Below are 12,881 nucleotides of genomic sequence, written 5' to 3'. Positions count from 1 at the left end.
CTACCCAGCCAGGTCCCATGATGGCAGGAGCAGCCAGTAAAAGCAGAAAACCACAGAGTATTTATTGAGGATCTGCACAAAGTACGCATTCAGTAAATATGTGTTGAATGGATATCGAATAAAGGAATGATTTGGAAGGCTGACAGAAGTCCCACACGGTACAAATGAACTTATTTAACAAAACACATATAGACTCACAGACATAGAAAACAAACTTATGGTTACCAAAGAGGATCGGGGTAGGGGGGACAGAGAAATTAGGAGTTTGGGGTTAACATATACACACTACTATATATAAAATAGATAGCCAACCAGGACCTACTGTATAGCACAGGGAACTCTACTCAATATCTGGTAATAACCTAGAAGGGAAAAGAATCTAAAAAAGAATGTATACGTATAACTGAATCACTTTGCTGTGCACCTGAAACTAACACAACACTGTAAATCAACTACATTTCAATAAAAATTTTTTAAAAAAGAACACAAAAAAAATCCCACAAGGGCTGTCACCTCTTTATCTTAAAAAATAAAACAATGAGAAGATTTTTTTAAAAATCTGACTTACAGGTTTTTTCTGTGCCCTTCAGAGGCTCACTGTATTCATCTTCTACCACAGAATACACATTAACAACATACTCAGTTTCAGGCTTCAGATCTTTCAGTACTGTGCTACTTTCCAATCGGCTCACATAAAACTAGGGGAAAAATTTTAAAAAGAATAACAACTTATGTTATAATCACTTCCCTCTCTTCTCCTATAATTGTGAAGTAGTTAACTACAATGACCTTAGAAATTATGTTTTAATGAGACCATTGTCTTTTGTTTTTGGAAACCACCAGATTACAGTGAGATCTTGGACAATTCATACAGTTTATTCTCCCAGCTGTTGTTTCCTTATTTGTAAAATTAGTGGGTAAAACTAGAAGGTCTTCGATGTTCTCTTCCTACTCGATGATTCTAATATAAACTCATGAATAAATTAAGCATCCTCTTAATCCTTAATTAAAAATACTTAATTAAAAAACCATAAGAAATTAAGCAAAGCTCTTTCCCTCTAATTAAGCCCCAATGGAAGTGCTTGCCTAGCAAGAAATGGAGAGCGCCATCTTGGACTCAGTTCTGCCCCCTACCTCCCCCCAGCATTCCTCTCAGAGCCCTAAGGAGGAGGACCCAATCTCAGGACCAGGAAGGAGCGGGTTGTAGCTGTTGTCTACTCACTTCTTGCCGTTTCCCTCCAGAAACTGGGTAGTATTCCACCTTATATCTATCCACACTGTCAGAAGGAGGTGTCCAGCTCACTCTCATAGAACGATGGGTCTGCTCAGAGATAACTAGGTTGGAAGGTGCTTCCAAGTCACCTACACGTGGAAATGAAGTACATACACTTTTTTCATTATTATAGCAAGGCGATGACATTTAAATTTGGTTGAAATGGTATTCCTCTCCATATTTCAAGCTTTTACATGTATTCTTTCACATACTAAGTTACGGTAAATCAGCTTCGAGGCCCAATACTCATAAGTCCTCTCTGAATGGGTGGCCAAAGGGTTCTTCAGCCTCAGGAAATTCAAACCTGAGCTCATTATCTTTCATGAAAAGTTGCTCCCCCTCTTCCTGAAAGCACCACAGTTTATCAGTCACCTAGACTCAAAACCTCTGACGTAGCCTTGGATACTTGCTCTGGTCTCTAACCTTGTACATATACCAGTCAACGACACCATGAGTCCTGACAGCTCCACTGCCTTTATCACTCTTGGCACCATCCAAGTTCACTGCCCTCATTATCTTATTGACTATTTATATTCGTGTCTTATCTCCATAACTATAAGTTATACTCTGTGAAGACAGAATTGGCTTCCTATTCATGTTTAGTTCCTTTACAAGATCTAATTCAGTGGTACGAGAAGCTAACCACTTTCTCACTCAGGAGACAGGAGAAACCACCAAGTCTTCTAAAATTCGGGAATATCCTACTGCCTGTGATTGTCTTCTCTGTTCATAAGTATAGGTGAAATGACTGATACAGAAAAATATTTGGAATAAATGTCAATGAAAATAGAAATATTAGGCTCATCAGGACCGTTAGAAAGATGTCCCAAATAATAATTATACGAGAACAAATGCAGTGACTCTGTGAGCATGGCAAATCATTCTCATGTAAACTCTTTCTACTTTCTTTGGAAGCCAAAGCTGAGAAAAAGAATTTCCATTCTTAGTATCCTAACCTTTACTGTACTTGGGTCATAATCAAGCCTACAAAATTATCAAGCAATTTTACTGTCTGGGAAACTAAATGAATGCAACTATTACGTAGCTGATGTAAAAAAAAAATAAAGAAAAAGAGATAAAAGATGTTTTCATCCCCACTCAAAATTCTCTCCAACTGAATAAAACCGCAACTCTCTCAGCTAATCCAGAGCCAGATGCCTACAAATTCTGGATTCCTGGCTGGTCTGTTTCTCCTGGGAAAAGGTCAGTCTATTGTTCAAAATCCAAAAAGAAAATCTGCAAACTTTTGGAGAGAGAAATTCAAGAAGGAACATTCAAATAAATGTATCCTCAGTATCCAAAGCATGTGAAACATTTCTACCACTTTATGTATTAAACTCATTCCAACTTTCCAAAACCAGAATAAATTAGTGAAAGACAATCTTTACCAGAATCTACATGTATTTAAAAGAAATTTTTCTCATATAATAAGAACCATAGTTTTTATCATTAGTTTTCCAAAAACCTTCAATTTGGTGCTTACCATGTTTTTTGCCTTATGATTTACACAAATAGTAATCATTTTATACCACTCCTTGTCACTAAAAATTCACTTCCATAATTTTATTTCTAAATCTTAATTCCTTATCAATAGCTACCTTTTTTCAAGGACCTCTCAAAATGTCTTTACCCACTTGGCCTTGAGTAAGTAATTGAACTTCTCTAAATCTGTTTCTTCAGTGGTAAAGAGAGATGATATCCTTTCCAAAAGTCCAAATTCTAAAATTGTAATTTGTCTTTATATTTAGAGGTTACAAGTGCAAAGTATCAAATGTGATCATCTGTAGTTGGGGCAAAGCGATTCATATATAAGACCCCTCTTCCATTTCTAATCAAAAACAAAAGGCAGCAAACTTTAGAAAATAAAAGTCTGAGAACAACCATTTAATAGTTATATAGAGTGAAGATGCTTTACCAGAGAATAGATATACATCAGGAAAGAAAGCATCTCTCTTTCTTCCTCAGTCTCACTTGTGTGTGTGTGTGTGTGTGTGGTGCAGGCACATATAAACTAAATGTATCCTCAAATAAGCTAGAAGTCATGTACAGTTTGATGCCATCAGAAAAAAATCAGGGACTAAATCAATGATTCTCAGCTGGAGGCAGTATTCTCCCCAGCAGACATCTGGCAAATTCTGAAGATATTTTTAGTTGTCATGACTCAGGGGATGTTACTGGTATTCCAGCGGGAAGAGTCCAGGGATGCTGCAAAATTTCTCACAAGGCACAAAAGAATCCACTTCCTCCATCCTGAAAAGAATTATCTGGACCAAAATACCAATAGTGCTGAGGGTGAGAAACCCTGGGCTAACCTTACCTGGACCTTTGACGCTGTTACACAAGTTGACGACGAGGTCATCCACGATCCTGGAGAGGGACTCAAAATCCGCCACATTGTATGCATGGGTATCATCGGGATCTGTTGCGATCATCTTTAACTCAACTTCATCAGCATTTTTAATACCTTGGGGAAAATGGATGTACACAAATTAAAAGCATGTCTCAGAAAAAAATTAATGGAACAAAGCAAATATTTCATGGGCTACCCTTATATATTCAATGTTAACTAGAATGTATATATGATTTTCCTGAATAATAAAATGATTACATATATAAAATAGAAACAAAAAATAATATAAGCTAAAGGCTATTTTGTTTAGCTTCTTCTAAATGCTTCTAGCACTGATTCCCCACCAAAAAGTGTCTCTTCAGTGTTTTTTCTGGAAAGTGAAATAACGGATATCAAAAATAAACATGGTGCTGTGGAAAACCAAACAAGAATTTCCTGAATCCTATTAATAGTACATTTGTCGTCTTGATTCATTACTCCCTTCCAAGAAGCCATGTAGTTTCATCCCATTACAAGGAGAAAAGAAAAACACGAACGAACTTCCTGGTACATTATTTTGATAAATAACGTGATAGGGCAAGTGTGTCTGTTTGTTTTTTCATGCTTCAGAAAATATCTTTACAAAAATATCCTCGGCACATTTGTCACCCCTGGGGGCGTGGCAATTCCCGTCCATGCTTACCAACAGCAAACAGCTCCACGCCTTCATCCTTGAGTTTTTTTGAAGGTGCCTCAACGTCATCTTGTGATTTTCCGTCAGTGATGAGAACTCCGATTTTTCGAGCTCGAGGTCTCATGCCAGCTTGGGGTTTGAAGCTCTGCTGGCGAATGAAATTCAAAGCCATGCCTAGTGGGATTGTTAAAAGAGAATCGGTCACATCATTATTCAGCCACAAGCTCTGACCGAAAGCAGGAGCTGACAGCACGCTGGAGCACCTGACTCACCTGTGAGGGTATTGCCTCCTTTGTAAGGTAGGTTTGCCACAGCCTGCAACAAGCTCTTCTTGTCTTTGTGAGCGTTTAACTGCCACTCTGTTCTGGGGTCCCCGCTATACTGAGCAAGGGCTAAAAGGACACCATTGGCATTAGCATATATAAAAGAGCATGACGAAGACGTCTAAATGCCTTCAATGTTGTCACACTTACCAATCTGTACTCTTTTGGGGCCAATCTCAAAGACTTCCACGATACGAGAGATGAAGCTTCTCACAGTTCTAAAATTCGCCCGGCCGATGCTCCACGATCCATCCACCAGCAACACGATGTCTGCTTCAGCCCTGGTGAGACACTCCATCCCTGACACGGCAATCGTGAGACAGCACAGAGTAAGGAGCATGTTCTTTGTCGGGTTACTTCCTAGCCACGCCTCTGCCACCCCCTGGGGGCTCAGTGTCGCCTAACTAACTGTCTCAGTTCTGTGGCTCAGCGATGTAATTTGGAGTTGAAGGCTTTGAAAACATGTCCCTATGATTTATTAACCTCAAATAAGAGTCATAGGAACCATCCATCCCTCCAATAATTATTTCAGTGGAAAATCTTTCCTTCATCTTTGACTATATTTCTGGCCGCAATCATAGAACATGGAGACTTAAACCGTCATCGTAAATTTGAATGAGCTCACAAACCCAAAAGGTAAAATATATAAGTGGGAATGTACAGCCATCTAACTATAAGGCAATAATAATTTTAATAAAACTTTTAATGTGACCTAGATTGGATGTTGTTGCATTTTTCTAAATATTCAACGGTCATTAGCAGACAAGTATGAGATGAACTGTTAAAATGTGTAAGCTACAAAAAGTTTCAGTGAGCCAAAAATATCTTTCAAATTAATTAAAGCCCCCAGTATTACATATATTATAAAGGATTAGGCACATAACTCTTAAAATTAGAACTTTTTGAAGTAAAGATATAGTGTTTAAAAACCTGATAGCTATTATTTAGTTTTTAATTATTTAACTTAACCATCTACTATGTATAACAATCAGGTAAATACAGCTGGTGAGGTCTGCACATTTAAAAAATCAAGAGAGAAGGAAGACAATCTAGAAAAAAGATACAAACAAGTATATAGACTGAGAGCTACAGAGACCACACGCACAAACACTGATACAAAGCTAGGGTGCTTTGGAAAGAGAGAATTATCCCAATATCCTCAGTGCACAAGCTACAAAATAAAAACATAAGTCAGTTAACATCATCATAAGAGAAACAACTGAACATTAATGCAAAACAGCAAGAGTTGACCCTTTCACTTCTTTTATCCACATCCATGTTTTCAAATGCTCTCTTTTCCAGGAGTTTATGTTACCAGCTACAAATTTTTCAACTTCCTGCCATGTTAGCATCTGATCTTTATATTACAAAACAACAACAACAATAACAAAAAAAAAACTCACTGAGAAAGATTCAGTGATGCGCATCACGCTACAAAGGCGTCACTGCGTATTGGGCGCTCCATCAGGAATTAGGATTCCCAAGTGCTATTCCAAGCACCTAAGCCTTTACAAGTCTGCTCCTGATCTGCCAAGACCTATTCTTTGTTAGCAAATGATTAAAATATTTAGAAGCAAACTCTATCCGCCACCCTCACCTGGAAGAATGTTCAAAACTAGCTTCATGCGTATCAAAGTTGTAGTCATGGCAGGAGCAGAAAAGTATGAGGGCTTTATGTTACCATTTTGCTTCCCAAGTCTTAGTTGCCCACCTATTTACGGAACACAGTGCTGCTTGCTCAGCCCAGATAAATCATTTTTACGATTACTTGAACAAAATAAAACTGCATTTTAATCATTAAAAAGAGAGAAAATGTATATTATCATTGTAAAATCTCAACTTTAAATAATCCAGTACTATGTAACTAATGCAATACTGACAAGAAAGCCTTAAAAAATGTTGGCAAAAGTGTGCTTAGCTGGATCTTTGAAGAATTTTTTAAGTATATGTTACTGAAATAAATTTTAAAATTTAAAATTTTTTTTAAAATTTAATAGTGTAAAATTTAATAGTCAATTTTCACGGTATGATTCACCTAACAATTCATATTTGAAAAAAGTTGCAAAATACTGACTTTTCCTAGGGGAATGTAACTCAATTTCTTACCGGAGGATAAAACTGGCATTACAGTTGTGTCAGAGAGAGTCGTCATTTCTTGTCCAACAAGTGGTGAACTTTCTCCTCCATCAAACATTCCAAAAACATTTACTTTATAGGTGGTACCTGCCCTGAAATGTTAAAATATATAGTCTGTATGCATAATAACCTCAAGTAGTAGCATTTTTTTTTTTGCTTTGTTATAAACATTCATCTTGATTTACGAACTTTCACTCAGAGGAACTTATAATACATGACATTGCAGGAGAAGGAAACTAATTTCCATCACATTCTAGTTTAAGTCCACACTATGAGGTGTCAAGGGAAACTAGGCCGCCAGCATTCTAGAGAATACTAGGGGTTCACTGCACCAGTTTCCACCTTGCCTTTCCACTAGATGTAGAATCCCCACCTGCCCACTGAGCAAGTCAGGGAAGGATCGGGCTTTCACTCTTATTGCTTCTACGTGATGCGCTTTAAGAAAACAATTTAAATGTTGTACTTGCAAGGGAACATACAGCACCTAGCACAGTGCCTGGCACGTAGGAGGCTCAATAAATTTCATCCTTCCTATTCTGATAAAAGTAAATATCAAGCATTTATACAGATTTCAATACTGTTGAATGAGTCGTTGAAACGAACCAACTTTCCACCAGGCAATGCACAACGGCCTGTTCTTTTTACTGTGAAGAATGCTGCTGTTCCAACTCAAACCTCCTTCTTTCCCACCACACAGCCTGCAGCAAGAGCTTGCATCAGCCCCCCTTCCCCAATCCTCCCAGCTGAGCCCAAGAGCAAAGGCCTGCCCCCTGACTCCTGCAGCCCACCCTGGGAGAGGATGCACGCTCGCATCTCAGTGTCATTCACCTGGGCCTTTCCAGAAGGCATGGGGACCCCTACATTTCCATAAGGCTGGCTGGTGATAAACTGCTTTTGGTGAAATCGTGCAATGTGGATGTTAATTTTTAAAAAGCAGGGTGTTGCTGAAAAAAAAACACCATTCCTGATCACTTAATAACAAAAGTCATTAAAAGAGTACAACTGCTCAGGCCTAAATTTAAGTCTCTGAACCCTAACCTCAACTTCAGCAGCACCAAGAGTGAGAAAGCAACTTTGGCTGATTTTAAACACTCTGCCGGCAAACAGACACATAAGTGACCATGTGTGGAAGGCACAATCTGCTAACAAAAACGGAATAGAGTTCATTCCTACCTAAGTTCCTCCAAAACAACTGTGTTGTCATATGGTCCAACCACTAACTCCCCCAGTCTTCTGTCATCTCCCGTGGGGTGAAATGTGACCTTGTAACCCTTGACCTCCCCAGGCGCAGGCTCCCAAGTCACCCGGAAGCTTGACATGGTTGGGTCAGATGTTTTGAGGTTTCTGGGTGATTTAAATCGAGAAGCTGTAAAGATAATAGATGTTAAAATATTATCCATAAGCCTAGGCTTTGGGGGTTTTTTTTAGCCCCTACAATAATAAGTTGAATCCAAAATATCTAAGTGATATACATGGCAATTATCACAAACAAAATACTTCAAAATATACATTTATAAAAAGGAAAAGTCAGAAAGCACAAGCTATAATACCCGATAAAAATCAGAATAATAGAGTGCTACCCAAGTGGAAGTATAAATAGTACTCACAATTCAGAAGATTAGATTAGCATTAGAACATTAATATGGAGAATCATTTTACCAGAAACTAGATTGGTAAAAATCATATGCTAATTAGGCATCCTACCTAACTATTATGATATAATTTATTACAGACTCCATTTTAGACATTTACAAATGAAGTAGATGTATTAAAATCTCCCTTTAAAATATTACACACTTTCCCAAAAAAATTATTATGGTTTTATACCTGTTGTTCCTGATCCTTGCCTAACCTTTCCTTCTCCTGTCTTGTAAACTGGGAGAACTGTGATGTCATACGTGGTCTGGGGCTGAAGTCGCTTTAACATTGTTGAGGTGACGGTGGGTGACACCTTGGCAACCATCTGTCTCCCGCCCACACGGGGGCGATACACAACACGGTAGTTGACAACTTTCCCAGGTGCTGGTTTCCAGGTAACTCTCATTGTGTTTTCTGTTTCTTCATCCACTTTCAAGGTTTTCGAATCATCGGATACTGTGAGATGAAAGGAAGATTACAATGTATACTGTGCTGAAAGAAAAGGTTTATTATGTCCACCTCCCCATTTATGTGACAAGACGTGTGGTTTCTTAAATACGTACACTATTCCTTTACTTAGCACTGTGAGCTCTCCTAAGTTCAAGATGGCATGTGAGCCTAACAGTGAGGTCACAGTGAGATGTTTTCTCTTTATCTGGCTAATAACTAAAAAATGGAAATTCATATTGCAAGGATTTTGTATTTGCATTCCAGGGACTTTAGGAAAGAAAACACCCATTTCTGGAGATGAGCTTTTAGAATTTTTATTATATTTCCATCTGTAAAGAATTCCTGTAGAAATAACAGTGTGCAGAATACTAAAAATCACAAATACAGGGTCAGAAATATTCCTTGAGTCTTTTCAGAAAAAAGAACAATGCATAAATGACTAGCCAGAGCGACTGCAGTTAACACCATGCTTTGTGACTGCCGTGAACACGTAAGACTATCAGCACAAAGGAACAGGAAACTGACACACAAAAATATCTCAAGGGCTCTGGAGATAAATTAGTATACACTGAGTAGCTTTAGAAAGCACTGTATGTAAGAAGGTTTTGATTAATATACAATAAACATTATTTATTAAATTATCTTTTATTAATAACTGTATCAGAAACAGGTCACCCAACATCCACAAAGAGCCAATACATCCCTCTTCTTATACCTAATTGAGCTTATAAGCAGGATCATTTCATTCAGTTCAGTATTCTCAGCATTCAAAGGTCATAAGTATCTTCTAGAGAGAGAGACTAAGCTGAAGGAAACACTGCAAAGAATGGTTTTTGATTCTAAAAGAAATTTTCATGTTCAAACAGGCAAGAACCACTTGAAACAACTCAAATAAACCTGAAAAACTTTGAAATATATATGTGTACATATATATCAACATTTTTCAGACATTGAACGTCAGGCAGCACAGGACCATGGTCCCTGAGAGAAGAGAAACAAATGAGAAGGAGCTTGATCGTTGCCCTGACTTATTGCTTGGAGAGACTTTCCAGCCCCAGTACAAGAAGGGGGCACCCAGATGAAGCACGCTTAATTGAGGAGGTAGTTTTGTGAGTCTGGAGAGTCCAAGGCACTTAGAGCTGGCAGAGCAAAGTCCTGTAGAAATGGTGCTACAGAGAAAAAGCTCCCCAAATCAGCAAAAGTTCCTCCTTGAGTCTTCGACCCAGTACTACTCAGTGCGTGTGAATGAGGAAACTACCCAAAACCAGAGGAAGAAGCACCTAAAAACAGCAGGGGGAACAATTCCCGAAGTTTATGCAGGGCCAGAAATGTTCCCCCTCGCCAGAGTAAAACACCTCAAAATTCTCAGAACATCATGTAGAACACTAAGGAGGTCATTGCCCCAGTAGTGGAGCAAAATTAGCCCTCAACTAGAGGTTTCTCTGGTCTAGCTCTAACAGAGTTTTAAAGAAAGCTTCAAAAATATCAAACTGCTTCCAAGTGAGTTAGCTGCAAGGCTTAAGGATATTTATAAGAACATAAAAATATCTGACACCCAGCAAAGTAAAATTCATAATGTCTGGCTTCTAATAAAAATTACCAGGAATGCAAAGAAAGAAAAATAAATTACCCATGTTATGGACTGAATGACTGTGTCCCCAAAATTCATATGTTAAAGCTTTAACTACCAATGTGGACCTTTAGGGAGGTAATTAGGGTTAAATGAGGTTCTAAAGGTAGGGCCCTAATCTGATGAATTGGAATCCTTATAAGAGAACGAGGAGACACCGGAGAGCTCGATTTCCTTCTCTCTCTCTCTCTCTCTCTCTCTCTCTCTCTCTCTCTCTCCCCCGTCTCCCCCGCTCCCCCGCAATATGCATAGACTGAAGCCATGTGAGGACATAGAAGATGTCCATCTGCAAGCCAGGAAGAGAGCTCTCACCAGAAACCAAATTCTGCTAATAGAAACGGCACTACAAATAATGCATATGACAGAATTATTCAAAAGGGACTTTAAAACAGCTATTATAACTATATTCCATATGCTAATGATGGTAGAAGAAATGTTAAGCATGTTAAGTAAACACATAGAACAAATAAGAAAGACTCAAACCAAACTTCTCGAGGTGAAAAGTACAATGTCTAAGATGAAACACGCACAGGGTGACATTAAGAGCAGATTAGAAATTGCAGGAAAAAAACTAGCGAACTTGATGACATGATAATAGAAACTATCTAAAATGAAACACAAGGGACTTCCCTGGTGGTGAAGTGGATAAGACTCCACGCTCCCAATGCAGGGGGCCTGGCTTTGATCCCCGGTCAGGAAACTAGATCCCACATGCATGCCGCAACTAAGAGTTCACGTGCCACATCTAAGGAGCCCACATGCTGCAACTAAGACCTGGTGCAACCAAATAAATTAATTAAATAAATAAATATGTTTTAAAATAAATAAATAAAAATAAAATGAAACACAAGAAAAGAGAAAAGATGGACAAACTGAACAGCACAGCAGTGAGCTTTGTGATAACTTCAAGCAGACGAGTACATGTAGAACCGGAGTATCTGAAGAAAGTGGGGGGCAATAAATAAAATATTTGAAGAAATAATGGCCTGAATATTTTCAAATTTTATATAACTATAAACCCACAGATCCAACAATCTCAATGAACCCTAAGCACAAGAAACATGAAAAAACTACACCAAGGCATATCATAAGCAAATTACTTAAAATCAGTATAAAAAGAAAATCTTGACAGCAGCCATAAAAGCAAAAGATATATTATGTACAGAGGGCAAAGGTAAGAATGACAAAATAGGTAAAGAAATTCAATATATGGTTATGAATTAGTTTTCTGAAAGATGCACGTATAATTTTAACTAAGAGTATATTGGTTGCAATTTTTTAATTTTAGGGTTTAAAGAAAGTAAGAGCATTCTCAACCAATTCCATTACTTTCTGGAAATATTAAAATTTATTTAGTTAATCCTCAATTCTCCATTACTATTCTCCAGGTAAGTGAACTATTAAAAGAAAAAAATATATATTTTCAAACAAAAAATGTAAAGACCTTACATAGGATTTTGGAAAGAGTATGGGAAAGAATAGTACACAGAACAGTCTATCTGTTACAAATGTTGAATAAATCAATGTGTGTCTAACACTTTTCTAGAAAGAGTTCTGCTAAAATATGTTTTCTGACCTCTTGTTTCCATCTCTTCAACTTTTGTTCAGTGGAAAAGGACATCTCTCCCTTACACAAATTTCTCAAACCAATTTCATACAACTCATAATTGAGAAAAATGGACATTTAAATCCTATGAGTATTGGTCTAAAAAGAAACCTATGTCCCCAAAAGAGTGGGATCCCAAACTTTAAAATATTCCCAAATTTAAACATGTTAATAACAGTCAAATATTGTACTTCATACCTTGAAATGCTTCAAGGATCTCAATTGTATTCCTGATTTTTACTTAATTCTTTAAAATAGAGGAATTGAAGCTAAATAAAGTCCAACATATCTCATCTTAGCTTTAATGGGAAACTTTGGATTTTCAGGAGGGAAAAAAAATCCTTGCTGGCTTCCCATAAGGAAAAAGCAAGATTTTTCACTCCATTCACAGGTATGCCACACGCTATAAAATGCTGTTAATACTCCCACTCTAAGTTCTTTTCATGTTTTAGTAACTCTCACAAGATGCTTTCCAACACCCACTGTACCTCTGCTAAACCAGCTGCCATAATTGGAGGGCCAGTAGAAAGTTTCCCATCTGCTGGCTTTCTAGCCACAATTCATGGTTTTCATTGTATCAACAGTCTGCATACCATGTCTCTGAGTGTCAGGTGAAAACAGAAAATATTTCCTGAAAATACTTCCAAAATGTCTCCTTGGAAGTTTAGAAGAAACTCGAAGAGCATGACCCAGTGACTCGACCCAGTTATCTGCACCATTTAGGACTCATCCACCACCTGAATATACTACATCTGACTCAGATTTCTCCAAGTACTTCCTAAACTACCTCACTTTCCACAAA

General features: G+C 37.8%; 1 protein-coding gene across 4 annotated transcripts in view; it reads right to left on the bottom strand.

The window, feature by feature from the left end:
* COL12A1 (collagen type XII alpha 1 chain) overlaps positions 1-12,881 on the bottom strand; it is a 118,448-nt gene that overhangs the window by 67,049 nt on the left and 38,518 nt on the right. For 3 of the 4 annotated variants that reach the window (XM_007167998.2, XM_007168000.2, XM_007168001.3), the window contains exons 15-23: positions 8,583-8,849; positions 7,929-8,121; positions 6,726-6,847; positions 4,770-4,919; positions 4,569-4,688; positions 4,306-4,470; positions 3,591-3,737; positions 1,223-1,362; positions 569-698 (exon numbers count right to left, since the gene is read on the bottom strand). In XM_007167998.2, the coding sequence (XP_007168060.2) occupies positions 569-698; positions 1,223-1,362; positions 3,591-3,737; positions 4,306-4,470; positions 4,569-4,688; positions 4,770-4,919; positions 6,726-6,847; positions 7,929-8,121; positions 8,583-8,849 (1,434 nt within the window). The remainder of the gene's footprint in view (positions 1-568; positions 699-1,222; positions 1,363-3,590; positions 3,738-4,305; positions 4,471-4,568; positions 4,689-4,769; positions 4,920-6,725; positions 6,848-7,928; positions 8,122-8,582; positions 8,850-12,881) is intronic. The other variant, XM_007168003.2, reaches the window with a different exon arrangement.

Source organism: Balaenoptera acutorostrata, chromosome 14 (genome assembly GCF_949987535.1).
Source record: "Balaenoptera acutorostrata chromosome 14, mBalAcu1.1, whole genome shotgun sequence".
NCBI classification, from domain to species: domain Eukaryota; kingdom Metazoa; phylum Chordata; class Mammalia; order Artiodactyla; family Balaenopteridae; genus Balaenoptera; species Balaenoptera acutorostrata.
Note: the sequence above shows the minus strand (reverse complement) of the source record. Positions and strands in the feature narration are given on the sequence as shown.